Here is a 16,087-nt window from a genome sequence, read left to right on the forward strand (position 1 = left end):
CATAAAAACTTTTACGAACACTAAACTTGGCCAAAACCCATAAAAACGACTACAAACACTAAAATTGGCCAAAACCCATAAAAACGACCCCAAAATAGGCCAGAAACCATAAAAACGATTACAAACACTAAAATAGGCCAAAAACCATAAAAACAACTACAAACACTAAAATTAGCCAAAACCCATAAAAATGACCCCAAAATAGGCCAGAAACCATAAACACGATTACAAACACTAAAATAGGTCAAAAACCATGAAAACAACTACAAATAAATAAATAGTGTGTATGTGCGTGTTTAAATAAATAATTATATAATTAAATTTTAACATAGATTTATACTTTTATGATCTTGATAGTAAAATTCATTTAACGAATTAAAAATTATCAGTGAAATTCTAACAATATATTGAAAGTATAATCTTTAATTTTTCTTTCATATTATATATTTGGGCAATGTTAACTTGTGCACCTTATGCACATGATAAGAAGCAATAAATGTGTGTCGGTCCCACCAATTTTATTTTGAACAAAGGGGAAATTTATTTGCTTATAAAAAAAAGGGGAAATTTATTTCAGTCTAATAAATATAAAAAAAAAGATGCATTATTTGGGTACCAATACCCGCACCTAGCAACCTTTTTTTTTTCTTATGTTTTTTTTTGTGTTTTTTTTAATGAATTTATACACCCAATTTGTTTTTTAAAGAAAATCCAATTTGTTGATAAGCTTTACAATTTTTAATTTCAAAGAGTAAAATTAAAATGTTGTGAATTAAGCTTTTGGGAGAAGAAGACAATTAAAAACAACTCTAATGAATCTTGATAGTTTAACAGATAATTCATGGTAGTTCTCAATTAGGATTTGAGACTCATCCTCCTTAATAAATCAATCAGTGAATAACAACTAGACCCCACCTAAACTTTGTTTGAATAGTTTATACTCATTAATCTCTTACACTTATTATGATTCACTGATACTTCATTTGAGGGAGAGTACCAGTACCAGGTAACACGTACCAGTACCGGGTACATACCCGTACCTTAATTTATGCCCATACGCGTGTATCAGTTTTTCTAAAAATGTTGTACCCTGTACCGGTACCCGTATCGGGTACCAGTATCCGCACCTAGCAACCTAGTGTGAGAGGTTATTTTCCTTATCCTTTGGGTCTCTTTAAAGTTTCAATTTTCAAATGGTTGTTGATCAAGAAAAATTACAAATTTGGGTTTTGTGAAAAGAGAAAGAGTTTATTCCACTAAGGGTCTGTTTGGTTCAACAGAGGGGAACAAAGTGATTCCTTCAAATCATATATAAACGGTTTATATAATAAACCACTTTATTATCAATCACAAAGCATGTAAATTTGTACACTGTAAAATCAGGAAAAAGCATGTAATTATAGGAAAGCTGCATTGACAAACGCAACATGCAGCCCCAACTACTTTAATTAGTTGTAAAATAAGCTTGAGAACTCGTATTGTGATGAAATAAGGAAGGGAAAAATATTTCTTTATCCTAATTGATATAAAAATACAATACTTAAAAAGATATATTTAGATTATCTAGAATATTTTGATGAACTCATACATATGTTAGTTTTATTGTTAGTAGATTGATATTTTTTTAACAAAGTTACATCCATTTCATTTTTGACCAATTCTACAACACTTGTGCTCATATTTTTTCTGATTATCATGCTATATGGTTAACAGGTGGGGTGACTTCCATGGATGACTTCCATGAAGAATTCTTCTCTGCAGTATACAGACAAAAAAAACATGCACATGAAAACAATTACTGCAAGTACGACAATCAGGGCCTTGCCGCATTTACCTCTTCTCTATACATTGCTGGTTTAGTTGCATCCCTGATTGCATCTCCAATTACAAGGAAGTATGGACGTCGGGCAAGTATCATTGGTGGTGGTATCAGCTTTCTCATTGGATCAGCCCTGAATGCTTCAGCAGTTAACCTAGCAATGCTGATCTTGGGCCGTGTTATGCTTGGCATTGGCATCGGATTTGGAAATCAGGTAATAACACATTTCTGTAATCTATCATCAATTCTCAAAAGGGTTAAACTGTGATGATCAATCCTTATCAGATAAAAACTTTTATTTCTTTTTCTGGTTTAAAAACCTGTTATATTTCTATTGGAAGAAACTAACTTTTTCCTCCTTAAAGCCTGGACAGAGACTATCCAAATAAATATAAAAAGGTTTGAAGGTTGTAAGTGTTAATAATAATAGAGTAAATGTTAATTTGAATTCATAAAAATTTACAGGAAAGGAAACATAGTAATGTGATGGAAACAATCTATGTTTGAGTTAGAAGATAAATCGAGTTATACCTTAAAAGTTGACAAATTACTTGAGCTACTCCCCTCATACTTCTTTTGAAGGCAATTCCGCTTTATTTGTCAGAGATGGCACCGACACACCTGAGAGGAGGAATGAACATGATGTTTCAAGTGGCAACAACTTTTGGAATTTTCACAGCCAACATGGTGAATTATGGAACACAGAAGATTAAACCTTGGGGATGGAGGTTGTCCCTAGGATTGGCTGCAATACCTGCTCTTTTGATGACGATAGGAGGTATATTTCTACCTGAGACTCCAAATAGCTTAATAGAACGAGGATCAAATGAAAGAGGAAGGAAGCTCCTAGAAAAAATCCGAGGAACTAGCGAGGTTGACGCGGAGTTTCAAGATATGGTTGAAGCAAGCGAGTTGGCAAACTCAATAAAGGACCCGTTTCGTAACATCCTTAAAAGAAGGTATAGGCCAGAGTTGGTGATGGCAATTGTCATGCCAACTTCACAGATCTTGACTGGCATAAATTCCATTCTATTCTATGCTCCAGTATTGTTTCAAAGCATGGGATTCGGAGGTGATGCATCACTCTATTCCTCAGCTTTGACGGGAGGTGTTCTTGCTTGCTCAACATTCATTTCCATTGCAACAGTTGATAAGTTGGGAAGAAGAGTTCTTCTTATAAGTGGTGGAATACAAATGATCACATGCCAGGTGAGAAAATAAATAGCTTAGGATGCATTAGACACAACTCTTACACATAGACAGTGTTAAATTGGTAATAATTTAAATTGATGAAATTCAATGAATGTGTTGGTGTCTAAAACCAAGAAGTGGCGAATACCGAATACGCTTTCAATAAGAAATATCGGTACTACATAGGTCAAAACTCTTGAGAAAAAGGGTTTTATAAATGTTTATTTTCTGAGAAGAGATCCAACTAACTACATTTTGCAGGGTAACTTACTTTACTTTCATGTTTCACATGAGCAGATTATAGTTGCAATAATTCTTGGAGTCAAGTTTGGGGACAACCAAGAACTGTCGAAAAGCTATTCGATATTGGTTGTAGTTGTGGTTTGCCTATTTGTTGTAGCATTTGGATGGTCGTGGGGCCCGCTTGGGTGGACAGTCCCAAGTGAGATCTTTCCATTGGAAATCCGTTCAGCAGGGCAGAGTATCACAGTTGCTGTAAACCTTTTGTTCACTTTCATAATTGCTCAGGCGTTCCTTGCTCTTCTCTGCGCATTCAAGTTTGGAATCTTTCTATTTTTTGCTGGCTGGATTTCCCTCATGACCATATTTGTTTTTCTGTTCTTGCCTGAAACCAAAGGTATTCCAATTGAAGAGATGGCATTTATGTGGAAGAAGCATTGGTTCTGGAAATTGATACTACCTGAAAACACATTGTAATTATGCAGTTCCTAAATCAAAGTTACACTACAGCTGTAATAAATTAAGCAATAAATTACTTTAATAAAAAGTGTTTCTTTGTCAATTTGCTTAACGAGCATCTATGCATTGAATTTATGCATCCATGACCGTCAAACGCCTACAATTTTATGAATTAAATTGGTATTTTGCAAAATTTATTTGTAAGCAGAGCGTTGAAGACAACAATGTAATAAAAGAAGTATGTATATCATATGTTAACGTCAAAAACACCAGGTGATATAAATTGTAATTTTAATGTTGAAGAATCTAACAATTTTTCTTTAGAAAATATTTTATATTTTAATTTTATGTAACAAAAGACAAACAAAAGTTTCATATCGATTCACATTAATATATTAATTTCGAGATAATTATTGTAAAAACAAAGTTTCCAAGCACTGATTTGTTTGAATGCCCAAGGATCAAATTTTCTGATCTCACAAAATGTGCATCTTGATAACATTAAGAAGTATCATAACTGGAGACTCTAACCATGCACGTTAATCTTATGTTTTTTGAGCATCCCACAGTGATTTATCGAGAAGTGAGCAGAAACATATCATTGTAAGTCATGTTCAAAATCAAATACACGCAGACATGACCAACATGGGAGAAAAAATTGGAGAGGATCCAAATCCTCTTAATAGTGGCCACAGACTAAAATGGCCATTTTAGTGCAACTGTCAAAACATCTAATCTTTTCTTTGTTTTTTCTGTCTAAGCCTCAACTCCTAGCTTATCTGATGCAAAATAGATGTCCTTCAGTGAAACCATGTAAAGATGAAACACAACACAAGGATTATGTGACCCATTCAGCAATATCAAGACTGAAGCATGATATGCTTCAACTCTAGAAGAAATTTAACTGAACAAAGCTTACCTTTCTAACTCTGGTAGCAATCAATCAAACTAGAAAGGACAAGCATAATAGGGATATTTACTAAACCAAGAATCAACCAGCGCAACCAAAATTAACAGGGTAGATTTTCTCATTCACACACCCACAAAGGAATTACTTGTTGCAAATAGATGGGATAAAATACCTGCGCCTTTTGAGACACTTGAGCAACAGAAATTGTAAAACTTAAACTATGAAACGATTAAATCCTCAGATTACTTGCTTGGTTGTGAATTGTGATGCTATAAGATAAGATCACTTAACCAAACTACAACAAATCGAGAAGGTAAAGAACATATAATAAGAAACGAAACTCTACTTGTCAGACCAGAATGGAGAGGTACACAAATCCATCCATTAAAAACACATATAGTCCAGTAATTGTTCCAAAACCACTTTATGCATACAAAGAGTTCAACTCATTCATAAACCAAAAGGTGTTTCTTTCAAGCAAAGCAATAAAATTACATTCCTGAGAATGATAATTGAGATACTTTTACAAAGAATGTTATTCCTGCTATATAATAGTATGTGTATATATTGCAATGGACATCAATTGAAAACAAACTACAATAACAACAAAATAATCATCCAATATCACTACTAATAATACCAAAACATAACCTTTTGTAAAGAAACATATAAATAAAACCTAAACATAACCTTCCTATGCATTGCATTCTAATTTCAAAACCCGTTTAATAAAAATGCACTAAGTACTAACCATCAAACCTAAACTAACTCAAAACCTTTTCTCCATTTCAGAAAATCTTGAACAACCCAACAAGCTTTGCTCTGTTCTTCTGTTCTTTTGTGTATCAAGAATGAATGAATGAATTAATTAATTAATTAAGTAGCTAAATAGAGAAATTTGGGAACAGGTAGAAAACTCGGCGGCGGTGACAAAACGGAAGTCGGACCTGCATAGAGTCCCTGAGTGAAATCATGAAGACAAACCTGCTTCTTGACCGTCAGAGGATCCGGACCAAGACGATCCGTTGATCCTAAGTCCAAATCGTAACATTCGTCAGTCTTCGTTGTAATGTTATTGAGATTCAGCTTCTCGCCTCTTTTGAGAATCTTAACCTGACCCATCACAAGATTATTTGATCCCGGGTGTTTCATAACCGTGCAGTTTCGATCGCCGCTTGAACGGAGACGATTAGGGTTTCGACCGCCCGTCGGAGTTTTCTTTTTCCGGGAAACATGGTTAGGGTTTCGGTGGGATTTGACAATGGAAGATGAATTGTCGGATCGAACAAGAATCGCGGTTCCCATTGAAATTCAAATATAAATAAATAGTATGTAGTAGTTAGTAATAGTATATGGGAGTTGAGAATAGAGTAAGAAGTGAATGAATAGCTCAGATAAACAATTACAAACCCAATCGAAACATCAAAACCACTCAATCCAATCCAATCCAAAAAAATGAAGAGATCTCCTTTTGCCATCTGGCGCGCATCCTATGTAAGACCCGCAGTTTTGAGGACAAACTAAAGTGGGTGGAAAGTAAGACCCTAATATTTATCCCATTTTTATAATTATTTTTATCCTTATGATTTATTTTTTTTATAATGAGTTGTGGATCGAACTCATGACCTGTAGCATATTACTCAAACCACTCATTACTTATTAGTGGCTAGAAAATCCACCTTAAAGGTGAATAAGTAGAGTGTTCCGGGTTCGAACCCGAGCTCCTGCACATATAGTGCGATGTCCCTACCAACTAAGATAAGCTCACGAGGACTTAATAATTTTTATTTTACGGCCTAATGTAATAATTTTTTTTGAAGAAGCCAAAATGAGATATATTAACACAAACAGCCTCCCCAGCACAAGACGTACCGAGGTAGACTATAACAGTTTACAAAAGAGTCAAAAAGATATAAACATAATCAAATCATACAAGACCCAAACACAACAAAGGACTAGACCACCAGCTATGGTAATTTGAAGCTAACGTGATACTCGTTGTCGTCAACCACTGAAAAGAGAAAAGCTTGATCTTGTCCAACAAAAGATGAGGTGTGTCTGTTGAGCCTTTGAACAAACAATGATTTCTCTCTGTCCATATCACCCATACACAAGTAAGCCAAATAAGCTGCAAAAAGGACCGACGCACTCGAGATCCACCTGCTGAAGCTATAAACTGGACAAAATGATCACGCAAAGTAGTGAAACCCACCAAAGAAATGTCAATCCACGCGCGAACTAAGTCTCAAACAGATCCAGTAATACTAAAAGAGAGAAATAAATGATGGGCCAATTCGGCCGCTCCACTTCTAAAACACACAAGTGTCAGCTGTAGAAGACAAAACACCCTGAGAAACTAGGTTTACTCTCGTGGGCAACCTGTCACACAATAAACGCCACGCAAAGATGGAAACCTTCAAAGGAACCTGAGAGTGCCAAATAAGGTTTTCCGTATCATCCAAAGTCACAGAGGTATGAGAAGTCAAAAGCTGATAAACTCCCCCAACAGTGTAGCCTGTGTCAGGGTCTGGGCGCCACTGCCACCTATCAATAGTCTGATCCTGCAGAAAAATGTCAAAAAGTAAAGACTGACACTCTCCCAACATCTCCTCTTCCCACGCCCTCAACTGCCTCCACCACTCCCACGCCTCCCCATCTGCCCCCCACCCTAGATGAAACTTCTCTACCACCGTGCGCGATTTGGTCTCCGCCAACTCAAACAGGCGCCCAAACCGCTCCCACAATGAAGACCTATTGTCGCGGCGCGAAAAATATCCCCGAGTGTGGACACTCGAGAAATAACAGAGTCGCCACCGAATATTATTTATCCCATAGAAGGGAAAGAAAAATATCGAGAAAACCTTGAGGGGTGAGAAATGGGTTCGGGAGTTGGTTATGCAAGAGGAAGGTATTAGCACCCCTTACATCCGTTGTACTCAACGGGAACCTTTTAGAGGGAGATTGTTTGTTTGATTTAATGTGTTTTTAATGTTTGCTTAAATGTTTGTTTCTTGCTTCATCGATAGAAAAAAGTTTGTTTTTATTATCATTAATATGATTATGGATATGGGGAAAAATGTTTGTTTTTTTATTATTGTGCCGGACAAGATGTTGAATCCTGCTCCTACGTATTCCCACGTGCAATGGGAAAATCAGGGTTTCGTAGTTCAGGGTAAAAAAAGTTTGTGGGTTGGTTGTTTTCAGACGCATGACGTCTAAGTCGCATTCTCTTAGTTAAACGCTGCTTGTATGCTCGCACAATGGAGGCTTAAGCGTTGTTTGTATTACGGAGAATGTCGCATTCTCGTATTTAAACGCTGCTTGTATGCTCGCACGGTAGAGGCTTAAGCATTGTTTGTGTTACATAGGAAGGACGAAAACGTCGCCCGTTTTATGAAAAAAGTTTTACTTTTACTGCGCGCGAGGGGAGTGAAAAAGGTTTGAGTGTTGAATTGATTTTAGGAGTTTTTGTGAAAATGTTTGAGAATGAGGATAATACGAGACACGAGTCATACGTCAGGACCTCGAAATTATCTAGGTAGAGAGAGTCATACGTCAGTCCCTTCCTTTTTCATCCTTTTAATCTTAAGTCGTTTTAGTTTGATTTAACGAAATCAAAAGAAAAGATTAAGAGATACGAGAATGAGAATGGTCCGAGACACGAGTCATACGTCAGGGCCTCAAAACCATTCGGGTAGAGAAAGTCATACGTCAGTCCCTTCCTTTTTCATTCCATTTATTGATTAAGTATTGAATAATTTAAGCAAGACGAAGAAGAAACAAATCAAGCAAACAAAGTATAGACAATATATATGTATATGTACCAACTGAAGCTTTTGTTAATCTCGTCGATTTTGCTTAATCATGTTTATTTTAAGAAAGAAAAAGTTGAGTTATGGAGTTTTTAAAGTAAGGAAGTGTTTTTGAAAGTGTCAAATCAAGTAAGCAATCCAAACATTAAACGTGAACATATTAGCTTTTGATTAATTAATCACTTAACTAACATTCACTTATTTAAGTGTTTAACCATTTAAGCACTTAGTAGTTTAAGCACTTTTAATCAAACAACTTAAATGGTTACTCACTTAATCAAGTTTTTAATTAATTGACTAATTAATCAATAACTCAAATAATATTTCCAATGGATAATCACTTATTTAAATAATAACTTATGTGAATAAGCTCTTATTTGAATAAGCACTTATATGAATAAGCTCTAAAAAATAAATAAACAGCCACTGGGGGTGTAAACTGGAGTCTGGGGGCGAGGCAATAGCAAAGTTGCAACACCAAGCCCAGCCCAGTTCGTCCAAAAAAAACAAACAGAACAAAAATGATTCAGAGTGTCATCAGGATCAGGGTGCACGATAGGCTTCACAGATCTGGGCCTTCTGATTCGTCATATGGCTTGGATTTTAAAATAATCAAACAGATCTCAGCCTTTCACCAGATCCAACAGACCTATTTTAAACTAAAGAAGGCTCGCAGGAAGGAGACTTAACAGCCAATGGAACGCTGCCACCTCATCATCTCCTTCCTCACCCTCTTTAAGCTTGCACGAAGAACAGAACAAAGCAGCCATGACAATGAAAAAGCAAAACGGTACAACAACAACTTCATCAATTCTTAACCAAAAAATCATAAAATAAAATTCCATTTCACTCGAAATCTCGTGTAGATCATGGAAACAAACTTATATTTCTCAAAATATGTTTGTATCTCAAAAAAGTTCGAATCTTTGAAACCAAAAAAAAAACTTTAAAATTCACATTTGTACGAGTTAAAAAAATCAAGGGTTGGAAAAGATTCAGTGGGTGTTCGTGAGTAAAAAACGTTTAGAAACCTACTTGTTTTGTGCTTTGTTTCGGTGGGTTAACTCTCACTCTTTTATTAGCTATTTTGAACTTTGAGTAAGCTTCTCTTGACGGTTTTCCTTCGTTTTTTCTTGTGGGTTCAAGCTTATGGAGGTGTTTGGAGTGATTTGCTTCAAGAAAATTGAAGGTTGGAGGTGGTTTAGTGGATTTCGAATTTTTGAAAAAGTGATGAAAAAGATGAGTTTTTTGGCTATTTTTCTCAACTCTATCGCCTCTCCTCTCAAGCTCCGAATGAGCTCTATTTATCTAGAAAATTAGGGTTTTTTTTGTGAATCAAAAGACAAAATTGAGAGTTAGAGAGATTGTGACATGAGGAGTGTTGATGCAGTGGCTCAGCTTTGCAGTAAAACACAAGAATGACAAAAAAAAAAAGGTCAATGAAGAAAGATGGCAAGATTAGAGCTCAAAGAAGGAGATGAGATGCAAAAGAACATGAAAAAAAACTAGGCTAAACGGTACCATTGTTTTTTTAGCATATTCTTGAAAATTAAATATAACCCCTTATATTATAATATAATATGATTTGATTATAAAAAAAAATGGAACCTCTTTTCCTATTTACATGATCACAATTTCACTTTCCACTATATTAGCACTAGTGTCATTTTATTTAGCAACGAAGTTAGTAGTGAGAATAGTAGTATAAGCATCAGTTTCCTTCTCTCATATTATACCTTCCATCCCTTATTCATTCCAAATAGAAAATGAGAGAGGAAAAAGAAAACAACAACATAGGTGAACGAAATAAGAGTTAAGAAAGAGGTAAAATTACACCGAAGGTTCTTTATCTTTTTTTTTTGGTAACATTTTGGTGCTTTATCTCTTTTTGTAACATTTTGGTTCTTTATCTTTTATTTGTAACACTTTGGTCCTTTATCTTTTTTATTTGTAACACTTTAGTCTTTTTTTTGTAACACTTTGGTCTTATCTTATTTATTTATAAAAAATAAAGGACCTAAATGTTACAAATAATAAATAATAAAGGACCATAGCGTTAACAAAAAAACATAAAGGACCAAAGTGCTACAAAAAAAAAAATAAAGGACCAAAATGTTAAAAAAAAATAAGATAAAGGACCCGCAGTGTAATTTTACCTTAGAGTCAATCTTAAGAAGTTCATCATTACCAAGTAAGAATGTTTTTCTTTCACTCTTGCTATTATTTTTCTCGTTACCATTTTATTGTTAGAAGAAATCAGTTTTATGAAAACCTAAGGGTAATTGTAAATAAATTCTTAAAGTAGTACTAGTTTTAACCATTGAATTGAGTTAGAGTATTTGGTATTAAAAGCTAAGCAAAATAATCACTTTATAATATTGCATTGTAATTGATTATAAAACAGTATGTCAACAATAAGTATATGAAAAAGTAAATTATATTTCTACTGGGTAAATTATATTTCGGGTAAATTTTACTTTTGTTTTTGAGGTAAGCTTCTATTTTGATAACAAAATAACTATAAGGAGTTAGGTGTGATCGTATATACAGTAACCAAACCGAAGCTTTGAGTAAGAATAGAGTAAGTAGAACTTGAATTATTTTGTGAAGGTATAGACGTAGTGGAAACGAAGACCGTGTTGCAGAAATTTTAAGAGTTGTGGATGCTAAGGTAAGAGTGTCCTCCGTTGTTTGTTTATTTATAACATATGTTTATGTTTATATGCGATTTTTATGATATGCGTAAATGATATATGAATTCTTGTGATACATAGTTTGTTGAGTTTATTTTCTTTCTTGTTAACCGTTGATTTATTATGTTTTTGGTTGGTGATTGGGGTTATCCACGGTGCATTTGGTTGGTGATTGAGTTATCATTGGGGAGATCTTGTCTCTAAAATGAAGTTAGAACAAGATCGTTTTGATTAGTCACTAGGTGTGAGTAATTTTTGGTGTGACTAACTTAGCGGTGATAGGTCATTCATTCGTTGGTGTGGTTCGAAAATAATACCCAATGGTGGGGTATCGAACCTAACACTCTTCGGAATAATACCCAACGGTGAGGTACCGAATCTTTAATAATTTGTCTCAAATTTTTGTCGAAATTTCATGCGAAATACTTCTGCGATAAGTTGTGATGGTATTACCTATGGAATATTTTAATTAGCCACGAGACTTTTTCAGACACTGAGATATTCCATCCGAAAATCTGTGTCAACATAATATTTCGTCCCAAATCCGTGTGTATTGCATCTTAAATCCGTCTGAAATGGATCATTTTCTAGTAGTCCTCATAGCTTAAATGGGCCTTTAACATGTCTTGCGTTTTAGTCCAATCCAAAATAAATTGCGTGAGAGCAATATAGATCATGATTTTTTTTGTCCGATATAGATAATCAATTAGGTAGGTAGTCAAAAGTTCAATTCCTTGATGCTGTAAATGAGAACTTGGTACCTATATAATATCAGGTTAGTTCGGATGCAGTGAACAATGTTCGAACTCCAACTCTTTCACTTAGTTTTCTCGATTACTACTACTATTTTGTCTATATATATATATATAAAATACAAAAAGTTAAAAAGATTCTACATTAAAAATCATTTAAACTGGGCGTCATACTTGTTGTGTTGGTTTCCAGTCTCCACTTTCCACTTTCCATGACAAGGAGTCCATGTCCAACTTTCTTGTTATAAATAAATAAATAAAAAATGTTTTATTAACACGTTATTACAACGGTCGTCTTACATTGAGTCTCACTCTTAAATTTGAGTGGAAGCTAGCTGAAGCAAAAAGTAAAAAGAAACAAAATTACCAAAAATAAATAATAAAAAAAAAATCTTGAAAACTTGTTCTCAGTGGTCTCAGCCAGCTAGTTTCACTTTTGCAACAAAATTTGTTTAAGTGAGATTGCCATTGCATTGCATTTCTGTATGGATGATATTACCAATTTCCAAGCTTGGTGGTCGCAATCGCAATTCATCATACATGAAAATAAAGAATCATCCACTACTGTAACCAAAAAAAAAAAAAAGAATCATCCACTACTGTAACCAAAAAAGAAAAAGAAAAAAGAATCATCCACTACTACTACTACATCATCAACCACAAAGAAATCACTTTGCTCTCCAGACTCTCAACCGTTTTATCCTTTCTGCCATTTCGATATTAGAAATCACTTCTATCATTTCTTCTTCTCCAATAATATCTCAATATACCCTTTTTCACTTTACCTTTCTTTCAAAAAACTCAGACCAAACAACGAGGAAGACAAACACCATCAATCTCCAGTCCGACCATCTATTCGTTCCGGCGATCATCTCCACTCTCTTCGTTCCCAGCTATTTCATTGTCGGTCCCTGTCAACTTGAACAGTGAGTTTAATCGTTACTACTCAATGTTCTTATTCTTCTACTTAATCGATATAATCTTGTTGTCTGAAGCTGAAAATCAACTTTGTTGTTTTTGGGAACTTGAAATTTCATGGGAACCGGTTGGATTATGCTTTTGTCTTGCATCTAAACAAAATTAACAGATTTATTGTTTAATTTCAAACTGATGATATTCATCATTTGTCTTAACAGATTTCTTGTGGGTTTCATATACCTGTGTTGTTGTGGGTTTCCACTTTCCACTTTCCACTTTCCATGACAAGGAGTCCATGTCCAACTTTCTTGTTATAAATAAATAAATAAAAAATGTTTTATTAACACGTTATTACAACGGTCGTCTTACATTGACTCTCACTCTTAAATTTGAGTGGAAGCTAGCTGAAGCAAAAAGTAAAAAGAAACAAAATTACCAAAAATAAATAATAAAAAAAAAACCTTGAAAACTTGTTCTCAGTGGTCTCAGCCAGCTAGTTTCACTTTTGCAACAAAATTTGTTTAAGTGAGATTGCCATTGCATTGCATTTCTGTATGGATGATATTACCAATTTCCAAGCTTGGTGGTCGCAATCGCAATTCATCATACATGAAAATAAAGAATCATCCACTACTCTAACAAAAAAAAAAAAAAAAAAAGAAAAAAGAATCATCCACTACTGTAACCAAAAAAGAAAAAGAAAAAAGAATCATCCACTACTACTACTACATCATCAACCACAAAGAAATCACTTTGCTCTCCAGACTCTCAACCGTTTTATCCTTTCTGCCATTTCGATATTAGAAATCACTTCTATCATTTCTTCTTCTCCAATAATATCTCAATATACCCTTTTTCACTTTACCTTTCTTTCAAAAAACTCAGACCAAACAACGAGGAAGACAAACACCATCAATCTCCAGTCCGACCATCTATTCATTCCGGCGATCATCTCCACTCTCTTCGTTCCCAGCTATTTCATTGTCGGTCCCTCTCAACTTGAACAGTGAGTTTAATCGTTACTACTCAATGTTCTTATTCTTCTACTTAATCGATATAATCTTGTTGTCTGAAGCTGAAAATCAACTTTGTTGTTTTTGGGAACTTGAAATTTCATGGGAACCGGTTGGATTATGCTTTTGTCTTGCATCTAAACAAAATTACCAGATTTATTGTTTAATTTCAAACTGATGATATTCATCATTTGTCTTAACAGATTTCTTCTCTTAGTGCTCATTTGGTTCACTAATATCTCAATATCCTTTTCTCATTCTACAATTTCTCCATATTTGTGTTGTTGTGGGTTTCATATATATATTTATAATTATATGACTTATATTTAAAAAAAATGGGAAACCAAAATTATAACTTGCATATGAGTTAGTTTTACTATTAATTTATTTTTGTTGTTATAAAATGGGTGGAATTGATAACATTGTAATGTGGTTCAATTTGTAAAGGGTGTGATTTTGTTCAGTTTTGTATTGATGTGTTTATACCAAAATTTTCCATATGTTCTAGAGTCTTGCGATATGACTTTTCAAATCTAGAAAATCTCACCACTTCTATGTTATGGACACTTGTTAAGGCAGGTGTAAGGGTTCTTGCTTATAGGTAACAATTATTTTCTCCAACTTCTTAGTTATTACGTCTTAACATTACAATCTTATCAATGATTAATTTACCAATCCGAGTTACCATTCTTCTTCTTTTCTAGCAATTGTGACCAAGATTCAGTCATCACATTGACTGGGACGAGAACATTGCTGAGTGGATTGGCAAAAGATCTAGCGTTGAACACAATAGAATTTTATAGAGTTTGGCTTGAGAGTGGACATGTAAATATTTAGAATGCATTTAGAGACAAACCTAAAGGATATGTTGATATGTTATGAATTATGATTGTTTAGGCACCATAATATATTTCTGAGTCATTCTTTACTTTATCATATTACTTGTTGAGTGGGTTTTGCCCAACATTACTAACCACATTTGATTCATTTCTTTAGGTGGGTGGATGGACAGAGGTTTATCGGAAGAGTTTACTTACATTTGTAACAGTAAGAGGAGAAGATCATGTTGTTCTATTTTCTCAGTCCGAGCGAGCATTAGTACTGGTGAAATTGGGTTTTTTTTATTTTATTTCCGATGCCACACTTTAAAAAGAAAAATACCAATATGCCACACATTTAAAATTAACCAACAAAATGCCACACTTTGACCATTCCATTTTTACTTCCTTCACATGGTGTGGCGATATTAAATGGAGACTGATTTTTTAATTATTTTTGTTCCGGAGGGAGTTCGAGAGGAACGGCCGGATAGGGCATCAACATCTTATAGGTACTATTATTTTTTTATTGTGTGTATGTGCGTGCGTACACTCGGGTGTGCGTGCGTGCGTGTTTAAATAAATAAAATAAATAATTATATAATTAAATTTTAAAATAGATTTATACTCTTATCATCTTGATAGTTAAATCCATTTAAAGAATTAAAAATTATCAGTGAAATTCTAACAATATATTTAAAATATCATCTTTAATTTTTCTTTCATATTATATATATGGGCAATGTTAACTTGTGCACCTTATGCACATGATAAGAAGCAATAAATGTGTGTTGGTCCCACCTATTTTATTCTGAACAAAGGGGAAATTTATTTGCTTATAAAAAAAAAGGGGACATTTATTTGCTTAACAGATTTATTGTTTAATTTCAAACTGATGATATTCATCATTTGTCTTAACAGATTTCTTCTCTTAGTGCTCATTTGGTTCTCTAATATCTCAATATCCTTTTCTCATTCTACAATTTCTCCATATTTGTGTTGTTGTGGGTTTCATATATCTGTGTTGTTGTGGGTTTCAGAAGAAGAAAGTTATGGGTAAATAGGTAAATTGGTCAAATCACCATGTTGATCCGTCAAATTGTCGCCGCGTTTATTTTACTATCATTTAGTTACTTAATTTATGATTTCCAATTCCGCTCCAAAGACTTGCTGGGGCATTCTGTTCAACAAGGTATATATATGCTGATCTTCTTCTTGAGCTCCCTTTAAGTAGATAGTTAATAGTTTTCTTTTGTTATTATTATTAGACGAATAATAATATCAATTTAAAAGGAAAAATACCAATTTGCCACACATGAAAAATTATCTAACAAAATGCTACACTTTGACCATTCCATTTTTACTTCCTCTACATGGTGTGGCGGTATTCAATAGGGACTTAATTTTTTATTATATTTGTGTCAGAGGGTGTTCAATAGGAGCGCCTGCACATGGCATCAAA

The 16,087-nt window shown here is 34.1% G+C and overlaps 2 protein-coding genes across 2 annotated transcripts; one reads left to right on the forward strand and one right to left on the reverse strand.

The window, feature by feature from the left end:
* Positions 1-1,628: 1,628 nt before the first annotated feature.
* On the forward strand, positions 1,629-3,775 carry LOC123882813 (sugar transport protein 7-like; the record flags this gene model as incomplete). Its single annotated transcript, XM_045931414.1, has 3 exons — positions 1,629-2,033; positions 2,402-3,028; positions 3,308-3,775. Coding segments are annotated over 3 exons (1,452 nt in total), but the record flags the coding sequence as incomplete, so codon positions are not given.
* Positions 3,776-5,495: 1,720 nt separating this feature from the next.
* On the reverse strand, positions 5,496-5,924 carry LOC123886429. The gene has a single exon (XM_045935744.1). It carries the CDS (start codon positions 5,922-5,924, stop codon positions 5,496-5,498), a length of 429 nt encoding a protein of 142 aa, XP_045791700.1.
* Between the last annotated feature and the right edge of the window lie 10,163 nt (positions 5,925-16,087).

Source organism: Trifolium pratense, linkage group LG5, assembly GCF_020283565.1.
Source record: "Trifolium pratense cultivar HEN17-A07 linkage group LG5, ARS_RC_1.1, whole genome shotgun sequence".
NCBI lineage: Eukaryota > Viridiplantae > Streptophyta > Magnoliopsida > Fabales > Fabaceae > Trifolium > Trifolium pratense.

Coding starts and splice junctions, on each gene's coding strand:
- LOC123886429 (XM_045935744.1), bottom strand. CDS start 5,924: ATGGGAACCGCGATTCTTGTTCGATCCGACAATTCATCTTCCATTGTC.